A 23627-nucleotide genomic window follows, 5' to 3' on the forward strand; every position below is an offset into this window, starting at 1 on the left:
GTATCTGTCTCTCTGTCTGTTTCTCTGTCCATCTCTCATACACACGCACGCACGTCTGTCAGTTTCTCAGTCTGTTATGTTTGCTTCCCTCGTCTGATTTGCTTGGACTAATTCCTCCTTGTTCATTTAAAAGAAAAAGAAGAGAGAAAAAAAGGCATTTCCCCCGGAGACTATTCAATACGAGTCTGTGATCGCTTTTAAGCTGTCACTCTCCCACAGCAGTCCTCATATCTTTGCCTGTTATTGTGAACTGTTATATTCATGAACTATTATATTCGTTTACTCCTCTATACAGTTCACTTCCTCAGTCGTCTACTTCGGAATGCCAGACAGCGGGTCTGTTTGAAAAGATTGTACTTTATTTTATTTTATTTTATTTATTTATTTATGTTTTACAATTAAGACAGGAGATTTGTGTGTTGACTGCAATTGGTCTTCACTGATTTCGTAACTATTGTGTGTTTTATTTTGTTCTTGTCTGATGCCGCTGCTTTTACATGACTTTGTGTACATAGTAATTATGTGTGGGTATTTGGGCACTTTTGTCTTCTAATGGGGGCGACCCATATTTTGTTGTTGATGGCGTTGGGGCAGGTGGAGAATACATAATTATCTTCTGACGTGAATCTTCTGTTTTGCGAAAAGTGTGTGTGTGTGTGTGTGTGTGTGTGTGTGTGTGTGTGTGCGCGCGCGCGCTTATACAGTTCCTGTGTTCCCTTTAGTTTCACTACCTTTCTTACGTTGGTAGACAACAATCATATACGCGCACAGACACGCACGCATGTACGTACACACAAAGACACACAAGCACGTACACGCACGCACGCACATACAAACACACACACACACACAGTCACGTACACACACAGACACGCAACACACACACACACACACGCACACCCCTTTTTTTTTTAAACACAACAAACTGCGTTTGACACCGTGGAACTAGTCATTGTGAATACGCTTGAGAAGTGAGCGTTGCCGTTTCTACACCGATGTTGTACACATGTTGAAGATGACGAAAAGATAAACAAAAAAACACACACACAAAAAAACAACCCCGAACTGTTGCATTGTCTTTTTACTAAGTTATTTCTTCTGTTAATCTTTATCATAATCTTGACCTCGTTTTCTTATGCAGCTTGGAACGTTTACAGCGAACAGCATACGCACAGTCTTCGTTATTTTTCTTCTCTCTTGCGGAGCCCTGATTTGACAGCTTTTTTTAACAGCTGATGTAGATATATTTTTCTCTCCTGTTTTTTTTTCTTGTCTCCCATTTACAGCAATCTCTTCCATCTGTAATATGTGAATGTGTGAATTATTCTCAGGGTTGTCGGATGATTTTGTTTTGTTTTGTTTTGTTTTGGGGGTCATGTCCTTGCGAGTTTTCGGATTATGCTTGTTGCTTCATAGGCTTTTAAGTGTTGCATTCAATTCACTGTGTTACGGTGTGTGCCTCCCCCGCCCCCCACCGCCCCCCCCCCTCACCCCTCAACCCTAGCCCCCCCCCCCCCCCCCCCCCCCCCCCCCCCCCCCCCCCCACTCCTTTGAGGGAGATTCAGGGAGCTCATTCAGTGATAATTAGTATCAAATAGTATTCTCCTCCATCTTCTGGAAATTCTCTCTCTCTCTCTCTCTCTCTCTCTCTCTCTGTACCTCTGTCTCTCTCTTTCTCTGTACCTCTGTCTCTCTCTCTCTCTGTACCTCTGTCTCTCTCTCTCTCTCTGTACCTCTGTCTCTGTCTCTCTCTGTACCTCTGTCTCTCTCTCTCTCTCTCTCTGTACCTCTCTCTCTCTCTCTGTACCTCTCTCTCTCTCTCTCTGTACCTCTCTCTCTCTCTCTCTCTGTACCTCTGTCTCTCTCTTTCTCTCTTTCTCCCTCGTTGCTGTCTGTCTCTTCTTTTTCTCATACTCTTGCATTTTCTTTATTTCCTCCATCGTTCTTTCTCTGTCAATGGTGTTTGTTTCTTTACTGCCCCCCCCCCCCCATGCCCCCCCCCCCCTCAACCCCCCATACACACACTCTCCCTCCCTCTTTTTAAAGTGTTAAAGATGAAGTTACCACAGGTTGGAATAAAATGCTCTTTTCTTCTTCTTCTTCTTTCCGGGAATAGTGCATTCTTGTGTTGTTCTCACACATTCCATGCTGTAAATTCTACTTACGGGGGAAAAAGGTTTGAAATTCTCATGTAAGACGTTCAAGTCTTTGTGTGTGTGTGTGTGTGTGTGTGTGTGTGTGTGTGTGTGTGTGTGTTGCTGCTGCTATTTTCTTCACGTTATTTTTCATGAAAGCGGCAAAGGACGCGCGCGCGCGCGCGCACACACACACACACACATGCATACCACTTAACCCCCACCCCACCCCCTCAACCCCACTCACACTCACACACACACACAGACACACACACACACACACACACACACACACACGGTGTCCAGTCTTCAGTAAACTTCAAAAATGAATCTCCTCAAATATCAGTGAAATACTGGAGTTTTTTGTTTGTTTGTTTGTTTTTCTCTTCCAGCATTGTACATTGGTAGGGCCTAAGAATGGCCGGCTTCATTATACATTTTGTAATGGTTACTTCTCAGCTGAATTCTTTGTGTGCGTATCCATCATGTGAGCATATGTAGATATATTTTGAGTTCTATTTTAACTCTGTTTTCAACCATTTCAAAGCCATCTGCATGCATGGTTGGTTTTGCTTTGATGCATGTCCATGTGTGTGGGGAATAGGGCACTGTACGTAATCACACCTTCATCATGATGGTCAGTTTTGCCTGTTGTGAGATGGTCATGTGTTATTGATGTTGTTCATTCTTTTCTCTCTCAGTGTCTTAGGGAAAGGAGACACAATTGTCTGCCTGTGGACTTCTTTTATTATCCTGCAGTTCGAAAAAAAAAGGACCTTCTTCTGCTTCTCCTCCTCCTCCATCTTCTTCTTCATTTTTCTTCTCCTTCTTCCTCTAGATAATTTTATTAATACGTATACAGCGGTAGGAGAGAGAAAGAGTGGGGGAGGGGTGGTGGTGTCGTTTAGTGTTAAACCACATACTTAAAAAAAATAGTTAAGGACCACTTCATTAAAAAGAGGTATGTTTTCATAAAATGATTTTTTTTTTAAATCGAGGGTTGATTAACATTCTGTAGACTGCTCAAAAAGTCTTACCACCGAATACTCCGTGGATATACAGACAGCTATTTAAGGCTACACGTGCGTGCATCAGGAAAAAGCGTGAAAAAAGCGTTAGAATAATCTAAGTTTTAACTAGAAATTTAGTTAACTATTCTGTGGTTTATAAAACGATAGTTCTTGTGAAAAAACAACAACAAACACCCCGCAATTGCAAGAAAGTACCTCCGGTTATGAATAGCGTTCTTCTTCTTCTTTTGCGTTCGCGGGCTGCAACTCCCACGTTCACTCGTATATGTGTGAGTTGGCTTTTACGTGTACGACCGTTTTTACCCAGCCATGAAGGCAACCATACTCCGTTTTTGGAGGTGTGCACGCTGACATGGATTACAGGATCTTTAACGTGCGTATTTGATCTTCTGCTTGCCTATACACACGAAGGGGGTTCAGGCACTGGCAGGTCTGCACATATGTTGACCTGGGAGATCGTAAAAATCTCTACCCTTTACCCACCAGATGCCGTCACGGTGATTCGAACCCGGGACCCTCAAACTGAAAGTCCAACGCTTCAACCATTCAGCTATTGCGCCCGTCTGAATGGTGATCGATACACTGGCTGCATACACCGGTGTTTGTCGAAACCTATTCACTTATGGATCATTTCACAATCCCCCCACCCCCCCCACCCCCCCCCACCCCCACCTTAAGGGGTAAAAACTGTGCAAAGTGATCCGACTTTTTCTGTGAACCCTGTGCTTAACTTTCATAAACGTCAATCTGTTCAATGCGCTCTCGCATGTTGGGTCATTGACACTGATTTTGTGCATTGATATGTGCTTAAATTATCTTCCAGGTTATCACGTGCCTTTGAAAAAAAGAAAAGAAAAAAAGCCTTTATATTTGCCTGTTTGGATCCTGAATGTCGTTGTGTGTTTACAGATGTCTTGGTGATATTCACTCTCTCTCTCTCTCTTCACACCACACCACAATCCCCTTACCCTCTCTCTCTCTCTTTACACCACACCACACCCCCCTCACCCCCTCTCTTCACACCACACCACACCCCCCTCACCCCCTCACTTCACACCACGTCACATACCCCTCACCCCCTCTCTTCACACCACGTCACACCCCCCTCACCCCCTCTCTTCACACCACGTCACACACCCCTCACCCCCTCACTTCACACCACGTCACATACCCCTCACCCCCTCTCTTCACACCACGTCACACCCCCCTCACCCCCTCTCTTCACACCACGTCACACACCCCTCACCCCCTCTCTTCACACCACACCACACCCCCCTCACCCCCTCTCTTCACACCACACCACACACCCCTCACCCCCTCTCTTTACACCACACCACACACCCCTCACTTCACACCACACCCCCCTCACCCCCTCACTTCACACCACGTCACATACCCCTCACCCTCTCTCTTTACACCACGTCACACCCCCCTCACTTCACACCACACACCCCTCACCCCCTCTCTTCACACCACGTCACACCCCCCTCACCCCCTGTCTTCACACCACCCCCTCACCCCCTCTCTTCACACCACGTCACATACCCCTCACCCCCTCTCATCACACCACACACCCCTCACTTCACACCACACCCCCCTCACCCCCTCTCTTCACACCACGTCACACACCCCTCACCCCCTCTCTTCACACCACACCACACCCCCCTCACCCCCTCTCTTCACACCACACCACACCCCCCTCACCCCCTCTCTTCACACCACACCACACCCCCCTCACCCCCTCTCTTCACACCACACCACACACCCCTCACCCCCTCTCTTTACACCACACCACACACCCCTCACTTCACACCACACCCCCCTCACCCCCTCACTTCACACCACGTCACATACCCCTCACCCTCTCTCTTTACACCACGTCACACCCCCCTCACTTCACACCACACACCCCCTCACCCCCTCTCTTCACACCACGTCACACACCCCTCACCCCCTCTCTTCACACCACGTCACACCCCCCTCACCCCCTCTCTTCACACCACAACACACACCCCTCACCCCCTCTCTTCACACCACGTCACACCCCCCTCACCCCCTCTCTCTCTCTTTACACCACGTCACACCCCCCTAACCTCTTCTCTCTCTTCACACCACACCACACCCCCCTCACCCTCTCTCTTTTCACACCACGACACACCACCCTCACCCTCTCTTCACACCACACCACACCACACCTCTCATCACTTTGGTGCTCTAGTATTCAGTGTGTCTGTTCTCTCTGTCAGATTATCTGTCTGTCTGTCTGTCTCTCTCCTTGTAATGTTTGCGTTGTGGTACGACCAAGCGTCGTTACGTTACTAAGGTGTTGTCAGGGGAGTTTCATGAAAAGTTATGTGCCACTGTTCCGTATTGGTTTCGTATTAAAGTTTCGCATATGGAAGTATGTGACATCTTCCCTCTCATGAAGAAGTGAAACTATAATGTACACAAAACAAACACAGTAACTAATAACACTATTTCTTGCAATGGGGTCAAACACGAAGAGACTGGAACTGTCACAGGTCAAGTCGTTGAGGTGGGTGAACTTCACGTCCAGAGCGTGTCCGGTAGGTAGTGTCACTGCGACGATCTGGCGTTGATTGCTGATGAGGGCACCCAGGTGAGTTTGAAGCTCCTGTAGGTTCCTCAGGTAGTGGGTCAGCTTCAGGCGTAGATGACGGGTCTGGGAGATTTGAAGATTCATCATTTGCTCTTCGTGTTGAACGGTGTAGGTGACGTCTGTTACGTCGATACATACTCCCTTCAGACTGTACGAGGTAGGACCTTGGCGATGTATGGTGCTCTACCACCACAGCTGGCCTCCATTCCTTAGTGCCTGGGAGTGGAGCCATGCGAACTTGATCCCCAGGGTGAAGAGTTGAATGCTCTAAAGTGGTTGGCTTGTCATGATAGAATTTCTGTTTGGTCTTTTCAATCCTCATGCGCTGTTTGATATTTTGGCTGTCGTATGCAGGGGCAAGAAGACTTCTAGGAGTTGGAAGTTTGTTCCTTGGTCGACGTCCCATCAAGAGCTGTGCAGGGGAAAGATTGATGCCGTCTAAAGGTATAGTTCTGTAGTCTAACAAGGCCAAGTTTTTGTCTTCGTTCTTTCTCCAGTCTTTTGACGGTTTGAACAGCGCGTTCAGCTTCTCCGTTTGAGCTTTGGAAATGAGGGCTAGATGTCTTGTGACTGATTCCGTAGCTTGTACAGAACTTTGAAAACTGTCGACCGGTGAACTGTGTCCCACAGTCACTTCTTAAGGTGGACGGAATTCCATGACGGCCAAACTGGGTTTTTAGTTTCTCAATCACTGACTCAGTATTCATGCTCTTGAGCTCATCCACTTCAATAAATTTTGAGAAATAGTCCACCGTCAATAAGTAATTTCTGCCTTGAAAACTGAAGATGTCAGTTCCGACTTCTGCGTACGGGAGATCTGGAACAGGTGTAGGCAGCAGTGGTTCAGCAGATGGCTTCCTTTTGTAATCTGCACACTTGCTGCAGTTCTTGATTTTGTCTTCAATTTCTGAGTTCATTGAAGGCCAGTACATCACTTCACGTGCTCGCTGTTTGCATTTCACAATACCTAAGTGAGATTCATGAATGAGAGCTAGCATTCGTTTCCTGAGACTGGGTGGTATGACAATTCTGGATCCTTTGAAGATGACACCATCAGAGACGGCCAATTCGTCTCTTGAGTCCCAAAACTGCCGCATTTCTATGGAGACATCATTTCTTCTGTCTGGCCAACCGTTCAGAATCAGGGTCTGTAACTGTCCAAGTTCTTGTTGTGAGCATTCCTGAAGTTGTCCGTACATTTCCTTTGCGATTGGTGCATATGTGTTGTCTGTCTCTATGTGTGCTATTTCAGCGGTTTCTTCAGGAAGGTATGCACGTGAGAGAGTGTCTGGAAGCTGCATCTGGCTGCCTTTTCGATACTTCACTTGTAGATTGTACCACTGTAGATGAAGTAACATGCGTTGCAGTCGCATTGGTGCTGACAGAAGTGGCTTGGAGAAAATTTGCTCCAACGGTTTGTGGTCGTTGTAGACAGTGACCTCTTTTCCAAAGACGTAGCAGTGAAATTTCTTGCAGGCATGGACGATGGATAACATTTCTTTTTCTATTTGCGCATAACGTTTTTCTGTGTCAGTCATGGATCGTGAGCTGTATGCCACAGGTCTTCCGTCCTGGATGAGAACTGCTCCAAGACCGTGCTGACTGGCATCACAGTGTATTTCAACTGGTGCTTTGACGTCATAGTACTTCAGCACTGGATAATGACAGCAGAGACTTCTTAGATTTGTGAAGGCTTGTTCATGACTTTGTTGCCAATCAAACAAAACGTCTTCTTTCAGAAGATCACGCAGAGGAGCACTTTCTTCACTCAGGTTTGGTATGAACTTGTTAAGGTACGTAACGAAACCCAGGAAGCGTCTGACGTCATCTTTATTTTGGGGAGTTGGCATCTCTTGAACAGCTTTCACTTTGGCCGGGTCAGGCTTCAGTCCTTCGGCTGTGAGAAGATGGCCAACGTATGGCACGCTAGACTGTCTGATGTGCAGCTTTTCTGGGTTCAGTTTCAGATTGTACTCTGTAGCTCTCTCCACCACCTTTTTCAGTATTTGGTCATGGTGCTCAGTGTCACGACCGGCAACAAGAATGTCGTCCATTGTTGCATATGCGCCTTTGATGCCTTCTAACATCTGGTCCATGATCCTCTGAAACACTTCTGGGGCACAGGAGATGCCAAATGGAAGGCGTAGCCAGCGGTACCTTCCAATTGGAGTGTTAAAAGTAGTCAGGAACGATGATGCTTCGTCCAACTTTATCTGCAGGAAACCACTTTTTGATCCAGTTTTGAAAATACTTTTGCATCAGGAATGTCTGCTATGATTTCTTCTACTGTGCGCATGGGATAATGCTCACGCTGAATCGCAGCATTCAAGTCTTTGGGATCAATACAAATGCGGACTTTGTTATTTCTGACAGAGACAGTCATTGAACTGACCCATTCAGTGGGCTCTTCAACTTTGACAATGTGTCCATCTGCTTCCATCTCGTGGAGCTTCTCGATGATTTTTTCACGCAGAGCTGCAGGCTGGCGACGTGCTGGGTGGACAACTCCTTTTGAACCTGGTTTCAACTTGATGCTGTATTCTCCTGGCAGAGTTCCAGTCGTACGCTCCAGCTCAGGAAACTCATCTAAACCAGAGGTTGTCTGACTGTTAGCTGCAGGTTCAATTGTTGACAGACGAGCAACAAGACCGAGATTTTCCGCAGTTGTTCCAGAAATCACATTCTCTTGATCAATATTGATGATTTCAAACCGAGTTTTGATGGTTTTTTCGTTGTGGACAATTGGAAGATCTGCTGTGCCGATAGGCTTGATGCTGTGGTTGGAGTAGGTGCGCAGAATTTTATCAGAGGAGCGGATCTCACTGCAGTGAGATATCTTCTGGTAGTCTCGGACAGTGAGAGTGTTGCACCTTGCTCCAGTGTCGATTTTCAATTTGATGTTTTTTTCCATAAATTGAAACAATCTGGTTCCATTTGTCATTGTGTTTTGAATCATTGAGCTTCGTGCTGTGGATCATTAAGACTTCTGGTTCTGATTCTGAGTCTGTTGCTACATTGTGTACATCTCGGCGTCTTCTACACACTTTCCTCCAGTGGTTGGGCTTTCTGCAATGTGCACAAGTAGTTCCTATAGCTGGACAGCTCCCTTTTGTTTGTGGGTGTTTCGAATCTCCACCGCAACGAAAACAAACATTTATGTTCTCTTTTCCTGTATGTTGTTGTTTTGATTGCTTCTTTCTGATTACACTAATAGTAGATTTAGATTCATCATCACTAACACAGGGTTCTTGTTTTTTCTAGTTGATGTGTTGTTTCTTGTGTCGGACAACATTTACGTCTGCTTCCGACTCATCACGAACAATTCTGAGTTGTTTCTGTGATAACTCAAAGTGTTGACCGATTTCTATGGCTTGGGCAAGAGTGAGAGCTTCTCCTTTCTCAAGCAGTCTCCCTTGTAATTTCTTGTCATGCACTCCGTCAATAATGCAGTCCACCATAATATCATCATTGTCTCTGTAGTCACAGTCCATCATGATCAGTTTTAGATCCTTTACAAAGTTGTCGAAAGACTCACCTTGGTCTTGCTTTCTTTGTTTCAGTTTGTGTCTTGCCACACGTTTGTTCTTTCTTGGACGAACATAGGTTTCAAACTTGGTTAAAACTGCATCAGGATTTTCTTTTTCACCTTCAGTCCACTGGAGAGTTCGATAGATTTGCCTACCTTGAGCACCGATCCAAGTTCCGATCCATCCAGCTTTTTGCTTGTCAGTTAACGTTGCGAGCGGACCGTCAAACACAAACCCAACATGATCTTTGAAGCGAGTGAATTCCTGGAAGAGATCTGTTGCATCCCAATCAATAGATGGATGTTCAAAGTTCATATTCGCCATGGTTCACTCTTTAAGTTTTTTATCGGGCTAGTGAGCGAGGTATTTTTCTGACACCATGTAATGTTTGCGTTGTGGTACGACCAAGCGTCGTTACGTTACTAAGGTGTTGTCAGGGGAGTTTCATGAAAAGTTATGTGCCACTGTTCCGTATTGGTTTCGTATTAAAGTTTCGCATAATATGGAAGTATGTGACACTCCTCTTCTCTCTGTCTTTCTTTGTGTCTTTGTCTCTCTCCTTTTCTTTTTCTCTCTGTGTTTCTGTCCATCTGTGTTTCTGTGTGTCTGTATGCGTGTGTCTTTGCCTCGCCCCCTCCCCGTCTCTCTCCCCCTTTCTCCCTCATTCTATTTCTCCCTCTCTCTCCCCCATTCTCTCTCTTTTTCTCTCTCTCTCTCCGTCTATACACCCCCTCTCTCTCCGTCTATACATCCCCTCTCTCTCTCTCTCTCTCTCCATCCTCTCTCAACTTCGCTCCGCCTGCAATACGACTCTGACAAGATGACGGAAAACAAGACTTTTTGCCAACCATTACATGAAACTTACTTTACTTACTTTACTTTATCCGTCCTCTTGTACCATCTAGGGCGTCGAGGGGAGAAAGAGCTGACGGGCCCTGGCAAGCTGGGGTGTTACATGAAAAACAACAACAAATCCAACAACAACGACTAAAACCAACCAACAAACAAGCTACACACACACACACACACACACACACACACACACACAAACACACACACACACACACACACAAACAAACAAACAAATAGCCACACATCGAGGGAGAAAACAATGACCACTGGGGACCCAAACATCAGTCACTGATGAACAGCCGTGTCGGCTGAAGGCCGGGCTGTCACCCCACTGACGTTTAAGACACAGCTTATTTATTCATTGGTCAGGATGCCAGCCACCATTCTTTTACAATCTGGACATTCTTAGTCTTGTTTTGGGATTGCAGTGACTTTTGTTCAACAGCAGAAAAAATCGGGTTAGACCACTGAAAAGCACACAAAGAAAAAGATGGTGAACTGCGCACTTCATCAGTCTCACATACACCACCTGGGTTTTGTTTTATTCAGTTCACAGATGGTGAACTGCGCACTTCATCAGTCTCACATACACCACCTGGGTTTTGTTTTATTCAGTTCACAGATGGTGAACTGCGCACTTCATCAGTCTCACATACACCACCTGGGTTTTGTTTTATTCAGTTCACAGATGGTGAACTGCGCACTTCATCAGTCTCACATACACCACCTGGGTTTTGTTTTATTCAGTTCACAGATGGTGAACTGTGCACTTCATCAGTCTCGCATACACCACTTCAGTTTTGTTTTATTCAGTTCACAGATGGTGAACTGCGCACTTCATCAGTCTCGCATACACCACTTCAGTTTTGTTTTATTCAGTTCACAGATGGTGAACTGCGCACTTCATCAGTCTCACATACACCACTTCAGTTTTGTTTTATTCAGTTCACCAAGGTTCAGAGGTCAAGGGGTTAATTCATTTATTCATCACAGTGAACACCGTGCACAGACTGTTCTCTTTTTTTTCCTTTCTCTTTTGATTATTATTATTATTGTCATAAATGTATATGACACACGAAACGAATGATATGCGCCCGAACGCAGCCGTCAGTCGGCTCTACTCATGTAGGCGGCCTGTGTTTGTACAACTGACCAGAGTGAAAATACTGGAGGCAGAGCCCTTTCTGTGTGTGTGTGTGTGTGTGTTTGATTTGAGGGGGTGAAGGAAGGGAAGGGAAGGTTGTTCTTGTTGGTGGTAGTTTTTCTTCTTGTTGATGTTATGTTCATTGTAAAACATGTTGTTTGTTTTTGTGTGAGTGCATTACTGTCTTCACTGTCGAGTGTTCTGTTCTGTTTTTTTCTTAAACTTAACATTACATTTTTCTCACTACTTTGTCATTGCAAAATTTGGCATTTAACAAAGAAAAATTTTCGAGTTTTCTTCAGTATACTTGTTTGAAATCTTTATATGCGCCTTGTAGATGAAGACACAAAAAAGAAAAGCAGATGAAGCTAAGCATAACTGCACACTGCGATGTACTGCTTATAATTTCTATTTCTTTATTTCTAATCTTGCACTTTGATCTGATATTGACCAAGAAGAGATCTTTATTTTTTTTTGTTTTCAACAGGAATCTTCTTTATGCTAACATGAAGAAGATTACAAACATTTAGCAACACGCTTTGGCATAAAGCAGTAGAAAAAAGGAACTTGACTGTGTAGAGAGGGGGTGGGAGTAAATTTGTTTGAAACTTATTGTTGGCTCATCATTATTATCATCATTATTCATATAAAACAGTGGGTGAGAAATTATCCTGTCGTGAGGCATTACAGCATCTTCCACTGTCTCTCTCTCTGTCCGTTCCCCTCCACCCCTCCCTCTTTCTCTCATACACAACATTAGAACACACACACACACATGACTCAAAAGAAAAGAAAAAAGAAGAAGAAAAAGAAAAAAATTTTGATGTTTTTTCTCCAAGTATAACTATTTGCCTTGAAAGAAATCTAATCTTTGTTGTGTTGATAGATGTGAAATGACTATCAAGAACATTGTGAATGAAATAGCATGCCTTTTTTTGTTTTCTTTTGGAAGTCCATTAAACTGTCTCTACCACTTCGAGTGTTCATGCTTTTTTTCTTCTCCTTTTTTTTATCATTGTGCTGATTCGTTTCTGTCTGTTTGCGACCAAGAGAGATCTTTCGCTTTGCGTTATTGTTTCTGACACCTTGTTGGAGATGCGTCTTGTATGTTATGCGGCTTGTACACCTGAAGAAGATGACAACAACATCAGCAACAACAGCAGAGACAGAAAGACAGCTGAAGACAGACACGGAGACTGACTGCTGACACAAGTCAACAATTATAATTACATCTCTTAAAATAGCAAATGAAAGAACTTTTTTTTTTTTTGAAGTCATCTTTCAAGTGAATGATCAAGAGTTATGATCCCCAAATAAGCAAGCAAACAAACAAAACAAATCCGAGACAGCCTTTTGGTCAAAAGCTGAGAAAAATAAACTTGGGCGTGGGGGGAGGGGGTGTGGGAGGTGGGAGAGAGGGGAGAGACAATGTGGCTCGGTACAGGGAACATACAGGATTCACAAAAGGTTAGAGAACACTTTAGGAAAGTCACAGTTTGGGTTTAAATAATCTTTAATTGTTCAGCAGTACACCGGATTACAATGCAAACAAAGACAAAAGAGCATCAACAAGCTAAAGGCTTATACTGTGTTCACAACGTTGCACTTCAATTCTAACATGACGGCTGATGAACCATATTATCAATTGTATCAAATAACATTCATAAACAGTAAGTAATGAAATAATGAAATAAAACAAATAAACAAATAAAACATAATATAGTAAAATAATGCTACTATCAATATTAACATGAGATTAAATTTATAGTCACCAGAGGAATCGGCCTGACAGAAGAGAAACACGAAGGAAAAAAAGAAATTTAAAAGAATAGTGGTTAAGGTGGTGGGGGAGGGGCAGCAGAGGGGAGAGGAGAAATTCTGACAGATCATTGGCCAATCCATTCAACTTGGAATATTTGGTCAGTCAAATTCAACTTACAGTTTTCTGCTTGGGAGAAAGAGAGAGAGGGGGAGAGAGAGAGGAGACAGACAGACAATAACTAGAGACAGAAACGGAGATAGACAGCAGACACAAATCAATAATTCTGATTATAGCTCTTAAAACAGCAAATGAAAGAAAAGAAACAACAACAACAACAACACAACATTATTCAAGTGAAAGAACTAAAGTTATGATCCAAAACAAGCACATAAACGAAGGAAACCCGTAACAGCTTTTGGACTAAAGCTGAGGGGAAAAAGGGGGGGAGGAGGAGGAGGGGGACCGGGGGAGGGTTAGGCGGGGAGAGGGGAGAGACAAATTGGCTCAGTACAGGGAACATACATGGTTCACAAAAAGTCAGAGACCACTTTGTGAAGCTTACACAGTTTTCTGCTTGGGAGAGACACAGAGAGAGAAAGGGAGAGAGACAGACAGACACAGACAGACAGACAGACAGTGAACTAGAGACAAGAAACGGAGACAGACAGCAGACACAAGTCAACAATTCTGGTTACAGCTCCAAAAACAGCAAACGAATGAAAAGAAAAGAAAAACAACAACAACAACAACATTTTTTGGACAAGAGCTGAGAAAACAACAACAACAACCCCTCCCCCCCCAAAAAAAAACAAACAAAACAAAACACACACAACAAAAACAACAACAAGAAAAAACAAAAATACCAGAGGGTGTGGGAGGGAGAGGAGAGGGAGAGGGAAGAGACAAAATGGCTCGGTACACGGAACTTACATGCTTTAGAAATGTTAGAGCACCACGCACAACCAGAAGTGCTTTCTTGCACCTGCACCTCTATCATTTAAAATTCGAAAGGTAAAAGTTACCGTCAATAAACCACTAAGTAATGTCAATATATTTGGCAAAAAAAAAAAAAAAACACACAAAAAAAACCACGATTTTTTTCTCTTTTCTTTTGTACTATAAAAAGAACAACAATGTTAAAGCACCTAGAGCAGATTTCTGGATAGTGTGCTATATAAGTATCCATTATTATTATTATTATTTTCAGTTGTTCATAGTGCTCGTTTGCCTGAAACAGCCGTTAGAATATATCCATTGAGAGGGAAGTGGTAGAACATATGCAGTGTGCATAATTCAAATCACTGTTAGATTAAAAAAAAAAAAAAAAAAAAAAAAAAAAAAAAAAGAAAGAAAATTTTTGGTTAAAACAAAATATACCTGCTTTTATGAAAATGTCGTTTTCTTTTTAAGAAGTTTGTACTTTAAAAAAAAAATGAAATAAAAATTAAAATAAGATAAAACAGAATAAAATAAAATAAAATAGAATGAAAAGTAAATAAACAGATAAATAAATCACACACACGCACACAGAGAAAAACAAAACATTAACAGGCGGGACTGAGTTAATATTAGCACAAAGCGTTTTTGTTGTTGTTTTTGTTTTTTGTTCTTGTTGTTGTGTTTTTTGTTCTTGTTGTTGTTTTTTCAGCTAAAGGCAAAACAGGCGTTGTGATCAGTCCTTCTTCTCACCACCATCACCACTAACACTACCACCAGCACCATCACCACCAGCATTCAACAAGGCCATCACCTCATTGTACACTGCCAGCTCCCCGCTGAACCCATTGTCCGGCAGACCTTCCAGACCCCTCACGTACTCCTCGGGCAGCCCGTTCTGGCGCGCCCCGCGGACGATGACGTCTTTGTACTGCGGGGAGGGCAGGCTCGGCTCCGCCCAGTGGCCCGGACAGCGTAGCTGGTAGGTTCGGCAACGGAACGTTTCTCCTTTCGGGTCCCTCACGTCCACCTCCATGGCTGTGTACCTGCCCTCCTGGCTAATAATAATAATGATCATAATAATAATAATGTTATTTATGTAGCGCTGAATCTTGTGCAGAGACAAATCAAAGCGCTTTCACACCAGTCATTCACACGCATGCATAACTCTAAAACTGGAGAAACTGAAGACAAGGAAGAGGTAGGGGAGGGAGGCTATCTTGTGAAGAGGTGGGATGAACAGATGGATAGGGGGATGGATGGAAAGAAAGTCAAAAGTCAAAGTCAAAAATGGTTTAATTGTCAGGCCACTGGCCCATAACAACAGGAATACACAGTTTCACGAAAAAAACCATCTTGCATTATCTGAAATATTATTGAGACATTCTTTTCTGCGGTTAAGTGCTCTATATTTAAACAAAGAAAATTTTGTTGTGATAATGAATGGAGAGAGAGAGAGAGGAGTGAATGATGGATGGATGGATGGAAGGATTGCATTGTGTGAGGGTACGAGGGTATTTGGAAGAAGCAATTGGATCGATAGATGTGTGTGTGTGTGTGTGTGTGTGTGTGTGTGTGTGTGTGTGTGTGTGTGTGTGTGTGTGTGTGTGTCTACGCACACGCACACAAATATATATATATATATATATATATTAAGATACTGACATAGATCTACAGGCACACAAATGATGACGTTTTTTCACAGATAATTTAAAACAATCAATCAATAAATCGATAACAGTTAATACACACAGATAGAGACCCTTCCATACACTCATCTTCTCCTTCCCAGGTTCACTCAGATCTTTTTCTTCTTTTTCTTGGTTTAAACAGTATTTTATTTGGAACATGTCACAATACAACACAGATATCGATGAACAGGACAACAAGAAAATCTTATATAAAGTCCTGTCCTGACACATGTACATACTGAATATGTGACGGACGTCATCATAACTAGAAGACGTGAACATACATGAGTTTTGAACAAAACTAAGCTGAGATATAAATGAAGTGAAGAAAATGAATAATAAACGAGTGGTGGAGGAAGAAGTCAATAGAGAGAGAACGAGAAGCATCAACGCTGGGGGACAAGCACAGCAAGACTTAACTTGGCCGACAAACAAAGCGGCGAAGGCCAACCGTCCCGCGAAAAAAAAAAAGAAAAAAGAAAAAAAGGCAAGCACGCCATTATGTATTCATATCATGAGCTGGCAAATGAAAGGGCAGCACTCTTTCAGGCACATACACTTACATATATGCATATAGACAGGATATTACTCATCGTTATAAACCTTTGAATTAGATGCATGCAAACATAATATTATATGGGTATAATTATGTATATGTACACACATGCCCATCCACACACACACACACACACACACACACACACACACACACACACACACATCTATATATACATATGCATATGTATATAAATATATATATACATACACATACACACATAGACACATATACATATACATAAAAAGAGGGGATTGTCTGAATGAGGGATCGAATCGTTCGCTTTGAGTAATAAACTTATGAACAGTTTCAAAGATGCTGACATTTATCTCAAGACTAAAGGAGGTGTTACCAAATAGTAAGTTATGTACAGTGGTATGTTCTTGTGGGAGATTATGAATAGTGTTTGCTCTATGTATGTTGTGGTTCGGGCAGTGCAATAGAAAATGCTCAGCTGTCTTGTGGAAAACTGCAAGCACAGGATGGGTCATTCTTTATATGTCTGTTATACAGGTCAGAGTTTAATTCGCTCATACCAAATTAATTCGCTCATACCAAGTCTCAGACGACAGTGAATAATTTGTTCTTTCCTTTTACCCAGATAATAATATGGTGGGACTGTAGTGTCTGTAGAGGAAAGGTAGCGTTTCAGTTGATTGAGAGACTGGGTCTGTTGAACAGAAAGAGGAAGGGTGTTCCAAATAGCTGTGGCTGAAGGGAAAAAAGATCTGTTGTAAATGTCAGTGTGGTGTGGAGGGACGATTCGTTCAAATGGTCTTCGCCTGTGGTATGGGTTTACTGTTGACACGAGAGGGGGCAATAAGTGGGTAAGGTACTGAGGACAAATACTGTTGATGATTTTAAAGTACATTATTATCTTATGTCTACGACGCCTTTCTTTTAATGAACAGAATCCTGATTCTGCAAGCAATTTATCGTGGCTAGTACCACGTACGGTACCAGTGATAATACGCAGAGCGTCTAAGTGTAAGTCTTCCAACATTTTACATTGGTACTGTGCACAATTGTCCCAGATTATATCAGCATAGTCAAAGATTGGGACGATGAAGGATCTATACATCGTTTCCAGAGCCCCTCTGGTCAGCTTGTACTTTAATGAACGAAGACAGTTGATCAGTAACCCAGCCTTACTAACGATACTATCTACTTTGCAGAATGACCCCTAGGTGCTTGTGTTGATTGTGTTGTGGTTAGTTGATACTTCCAAAAGTTAGGTCATAGCATTCTACGTTTCCCCGGAATACATTTAGTAGTTCTGTTTTAGATTCATTAAATTTAACTTTCCATGTATTTGCCAAAACGTCTATTCTATTTAAGTCAGCTTGCAGGGTTTCTTTTCTCGTGACAGGGCTTCTCACTGCAAGAGACATGCTCGTGTCATCAGCAAATAATTTGATATCAGAACTAATACTACAGACTATGTCACTGACATAGACTAAAATAACAGAGGACCAAGAACAGATCCTTGTGGTACACCCTGAGGAAGTTTTAACTTAACTGACTGTGCACCTTTGATTAGAACTGACTGGTACATGTCTGAGAGATAATCTCGAAACCAAACCAAGAGTTTGCCTCTGATACCAGCAGCTTCCAGGTTAAGTAAAAGGCCCCTGTGCCACACACGATCGAAAGCTTTAGATATATCAAAAAATATTGACTGAACAGGAATACTCTTATCGTGGTTATTTACTAAGTTGTCATAGATAATAAGAAGTTGGTTGATTTTCGAGTCACCATGAATAAACCCTGACTGTGCTTCCGTAATCAGGTTGTTGGATGTAAGAAAGTTATAAACATATTTGTGCACACATCTTTCAAAGACTTTTCCTACACAACTTAAAAGGGAGATCGGCCGATAATTAGTACATTCATCTTTGGTTTCTTTTTTATGAACTGGTGTAACAATTGCTGTTTTCCACAGCTGTGGAAATTTGCCTTCGTCCAAGCATCGGTTAAAGAATGTGCTGAGTGGAGCAGATATGACATCAACTGAAGCGACTAATAATTTGTTATGAATTAAGTCGGGGCCAGACGCCTTTTTTGTATCAAGGTTATCAATAATGGTTTTCACTTCAAGAGCTGTCAGTGTTATTTCTTCTATCTGTGTCGATTCTTTGTACACTACGTGTGGAAGAGGATCGTCTGTATCTACTAGTTTACACTTGTCTATAAAAAAAAAATCATTAAATATGTTTGCTTTATGTAGACTGGAGTAATATGTTTTCCGTCCACGGTAAGTGGAGTTATATTATCAGAATCTATACCTTTTTTGTTCATAAATTGCCTAACTATTTTCCACCAGTCTCTTTGTCTAAACTGATCAGGATCTAACACTTTGTCACTTAGCTCATTGTAATACTCTAACTTCCTTTTCCATACCTTATCCACTACTTCATTTCTCACATTCCGGAAACTTTCCCAGTCACCCTGTTCGTTCGTTCTCTTGGCTTTTCTATGGAATTTATTTCTTTTCTTAATAAGTCTTTTTAATTCGTTATTGAACCAAGGAGCATCTTTGGGGCGTACTGTTACAACTTTACATGGCATGCACTGTTTTGCTGCTAACAAAAATCTTTCGGTAAAAAGTTCACAAGCATCATCTACTGTGTTATTCATAAATATTTCGTTCCAGTTTACGTTCCTTAATAATTCACAGAATTTGTTTCGATCTAACTTATCATAACCAAATATTGTTCTCTGGAAAGTACTGTGCTTGTGTACAAGAGTTTTTAAAATAACACATGGAACACTATGGTCACTACAAAAAGGAGGCAAGACTTCAGTGGATTTAATCGTGTCCGGACTTTGAGGAATAATTAGATCTATGCATGTCCTAGAAGTGTCTGTGATTCTGGTTGGGGAATTTACTACTTGTTTAAGTTGACAGCGATTTAAGATATCTGTTAGATGCTTAGTTGGGTTAGTTTGTACATCTACATTGAAGTCTCCTGGAATAATAAATTTTGTCATTGTTCTGTCAGCTTTCCTAATACTATCATTTATCAAGTCCCAGTAATCAACATTTGAGGGGGACGATAGAATGACCCAATAAGTAAGTTCTCTTGGTCAATCTTGGTTTCAATCTATACTGCTTCAAGAGTATCAACATACAGGTCAGGACGAGGTTTAAGATACAAGTAATCTTTTACATATACGGCAACCCCACCATGTGGGTCATTGGGTCTGTCTAGACGGACAGGTGGGTGGAAGGTCTGTAAGTGTAGGGATTCATTGGTATCTATTGGTGATAACCAGGTTTCGGAAACAGTTACAGTATCAAACTGATGACACTCTGTTTCGAATAAATCTATCTTATTTCTTAAACTACGTGCATTCACATGTGTAACACAGACTTCCCCACGCTTTTCAGGACCAGGGTTGCTTTCTATATCACCAGACATCATGAGTAAAGTTTTGTGAAAATCAGAATTTCTCTGGTTCTTGTTGTTATCAGGCAGAGTAGATGGTTCATAACATTTTTCTTGGTATGTATTTTGTAAAAACATGTAAACATTGAAATGCATGGCAAGGAAAAATAACATAACAGATAAAGTCAAGTGTTCATTTCTAGTAGCATAAACTAAAAGAAAAAATGGGACGGTTGCTGCCTTGTTTAAAAAGAACAATCTTTTGTGCAGCAGACTGGCTGTGCTTTTGAACAGTCCAATCACAATTCTGTAAACAGATATATCAACACTCATTTAGGTTACTGAACTGGCAAAGATGAGAAAAAGCAAAATCGTGATTGAAGCGCAATTTGTCCTTTGATTGTACCCGGGAATCAACAATACATCACCTCTCTCTCCAGAAATTTCCAACACCACACTAATAGAAAAGACAAGTACAGAACTCATTCTGAAAATAACAGAACAAGTAAAAACGAGTAAGAAAGGTCTAATAAAAGTCAAGATCAAGCATACACGTTCGATTACCCGGTGTAATCGACGTATGGACTCTGGTCAAGGCTGATAACAAATATGACCGAGCTCCCCGTTGGTAATTTAGATAGTGTAGCTGTGGTATCCATGTTATAATATACAAGGCACACTCCACAGGTAAATACTTAAGTCATGCCCGTGTGCGTATGCAGTACATTAAAACATTTTAAAGCATGGATTCACGTAACAGTCTGTCATGAATCAAACTGTCATGAGTTAAAACACAGATCGCACGCAGTGGGCATACAGAGCTACAGTATGGTCGTAAGAGGGAACATCTCTGGATGTCATTGGATAGTTAATGCAAGGCTCTTCCACACACTCACAGATACCCACGGGGGAACGCAAGCACCCATGTATACCAGTGCACGCCCATTCATAGCTGTACATAATGTGTGCAACGAAAACAATCGATAATGGTAATAGCTATTTATAATAATGATGATAATGAAGATGGTGATAACATCAACAACAACAATAGAAAAGTGAATCCTGTTAGGGCATGTAGCCGTCTTACGTTCCAGTACCGTTTTCTGCAGTAAATCCATTGCGCGTAATCAGTCGCAATCATATTTATCTGTTACCTTCAACCTCTCACATACATGCATATGTAGATGCACCCACTCACACATACTCTCTCTCTCTCCCTCTCTCTCCTATTCTCACAATCTAAGTTCGTGGCACACTGCCCAGTGACGCCTGGGAAGAAAGACACGCATGCTGTCACGACACTGTCAGCCCGCTGCACGTGAAGTCAGCTTTCGCGTCCTCCCCAAGGTGGACGAAAAGAAATATATGTCAAGTCAGTGTACGTGTTACCGAATATAGAAAAGCACACACACACACACACACACACACACACACACGCATACACGATCGCGCGCGCACTCATTCACGCACACACAGCCGCACACACGCATGTGTTCAAGCTGGCCTGTGCAAAGCCAATTCAGTCGACTTGTGTCAAATACAGGGCACACACAAACGCACACACGCTCGTGTTCAAGCTGGACACACTCAGAGCTCGTACGCACGCAAGCCAGTTTGTGCGAAGCAGATTTTTCAACTTGTGTCAAGGACACACACACATACGCGTGCGCGTAGTGTACCCACGTGAACAAACGCAAATGTTTAAGCCCATGCCTCCACCTCAAGCAGACCATGCCCGCACGGCCTCCAGCAACCGTCAGCCGACGCGCAAGGCTTGTAGGAAATCTGATACAGTGTCCCTTCTTTTTCCTCTTCTTCGTTCGCGGGCAGCAACTCCCACGTTCACTCGTATGTACATGAGTGGGCGTTTACATGTATGACCGTTTTTTACCCCGCCATGCAGGCAGTCATACTCCGTTTTCGGGGAGGTGGGGGGAGGGGTGCATTCTGGGTATGTTCAATTTTCCATAACCCACCGAACGCTGACATGGATTGCATGATTGCGTGCGTATTTAATCTTGTGCTTGCGCATACACACGATGGGGGTTCAGGCACTAGCAGGTCTCCACATCTGTTGACAAGGGAGATAGGAAAATTCTCCACCCTTTACCCATCAGGCGCCGTTACCGAGATTCGACCCCGGGACCCTCAGATTGAAAGTCCAACGGTTTAACAACTCGGCTATTGCGCCTGTCGTTCACTCAGATCAATGGGTAACATTTACTGTTTATGATGACGCGGCCCCGTCGTGAAGACCGTCAAAATCCGTTTTCTGGGGTGTGTCCCTCCCCCCCCACCCCCACCACCCTCCAAACATGCTCTCTGTATCTCTCTCTCCATCCCTCTCCTCACCCCACCTCTCTCTCTCCCCCCCCCCCTCTCTCTCTCTCTTTGCTTGCGTGTCTCTGTCTGCCTATGTCCGTCTGTATCATTCTGTCTGCCTGACGGTCTCTGTCTCTCTTCCACAAATGGACTTTTAAAAAAAGGTGTTTTTTGGTGTTTTTTTAAAATTATATCATGATGACTTACCGGTCAAGACTAGGTATGTCTTTTGTGTCCATGTGCCACACCGCTCCCCACACCTCGCTGCCCTTGGCCTCTTGAATGTTGGCTGCACCACCTTGCCACCGTGACCCGTTGCCCACGAAAATCAGCTTGTAGTCCTGTGGAGATCATCAAGTCTGTGATTTTCTTTCTGTGTATCATATTAGTGGCGAAGACATTATTTTTTTAATCAGTCTTCTTCTTCTTCGTTCGTGGGCTGCGACTCCCACGTTCACTCGTACGTACGCACGAGCGGGCTTTCACGTCTATGACTGTTTGTTTCGTTTTTTTTACCCACCCACTACCCCCGCCACCATGTAGGCAGTCATACTTCGTTTTCAGGAGTGGGGTTTCAGGTCTTTGACCGTGGTTTTTTTGTGTTTTTTTTTTTTTATAATCCCCGCTATGTAGGCAGTCATACTTCGTTTTCGGGAGTGGGGTGGGATGGGGTGGGGGACTCAGCAGTGAAGATGTTTGGTAATGTGAAGTGTATTTGAAGAGTAGTTTTCATTCGCCTGTTCGCGATTCGTCTATTCCCAGTTTACACAGTTGCTCTGTTGATTGACTGATTGATTGATATGGATACATATATAGCGCCTATCTTCGGTCGAAGACCAAGATCTAAGCGCTTTACAAACACGGGGTCATTTGCACAACAGGCTGCCTACCTTGGTAGAGCCGACTGACGGCTGCCATTGGGCGCTCATCATTCGTTTCCTGTGTCATTCAATCATATTTCATGCATATACTCATTCAGACAGACATGTAACATTTCACGTGTATGACCGTTTTGTTTATTTACCCCGCCCTGTAAGCAGCTATTCTCCGTTTTCGGGGGTGTGCATGCTGGGTATGTTCTTGTTTCCATAACCCACCGAACGCTGACATGGATTACAGGATCTTTAACGTGCGTATTTGATCTTCAGCGTGCGTATACACACGAAGGGGGTTCAGGTACTAGAAGGTCTGCACATATGTTGACGTGGGAGATCGGAAAATTCTCCACCCTTTACCCGCCAGGCGCCGTCACCGAGGTTCGAACTCGGAACCCTCAGACTGAAAGTCCAACGCTTTAACTATTCAGCTTTTGCGCCCGTCTATGAATGTGCGTTTTGTGTATGTGTTTTAAAAGACATACTATCAACTCACTTTCTTCATTTCTGGCCCGGTATGTGTGCGTTATATATAAACTTTTTACACTCATCCATGCACCTGGACTGTGTGTATGTGTGTGTATGTGGTTGTGTGTGTATGTGTGTGAGAGAGACAGTGCTCAAGGGAGAGATAACTTGAGAGAGAGAGAGAAATATAGATAGAGATAGACAGAGAGAGAGAGAGAGAGAGAGAGAGAGAGGACAAGACAAGACAAGACAAAATTCTTTATTTCCGGGATAATAGATAAGAGTCGGTGGTGTGTCTAATAATAATGATAATAATACT

At 43.0% G+C, this 23627-nt stretch overlaps 1 protein-coding gene across 1 annotated transcript in view; it reads right to left on the reverse strand.

The window, feature by feature from the left end:
- Window positions 1–12697: 12697 nt before the first annotated feature.
- The window catches only part of LOC143301197 (gamma-glutamylcyclotransferase-like), an 18576-nt gene continuing 7646 nt past the window's right edge, over window positions 12698–23627 (reverse strand). The window contains exons 3-4 of the mRNA XM_076615316.1: window positions 22173–22306; window positions 12698–15065 (exon numbers count right to left, since the gene is read on the reverse strand). Of these exons, the coding sequence (XP_076471431.1) occupies window positions 14744–15065; window positions 22173–22306 (456 nt within the window). The 3' untranslated portion in view covers window positions 12698–14743. The remainder of the gene's footprint in view (window positions 15066–22172; window positions 22307–23627) is intronic.

This window comes from Babylonia areolata, chromosome 27, assembly GCF_041734735.1.
Source record: "Babylonia areolata isolate BAREFJ2019XMU chromosome 27, ASM4173473v1, whole genome shotgun sequence".
NCBI classification, from domain to species: domain Eukaryota; kingdom Metazoa; phylum Mollusca; class Gastropoda; order Neogastropoda; family Buccinidae; genus Babylonia; species Babylonia areolata.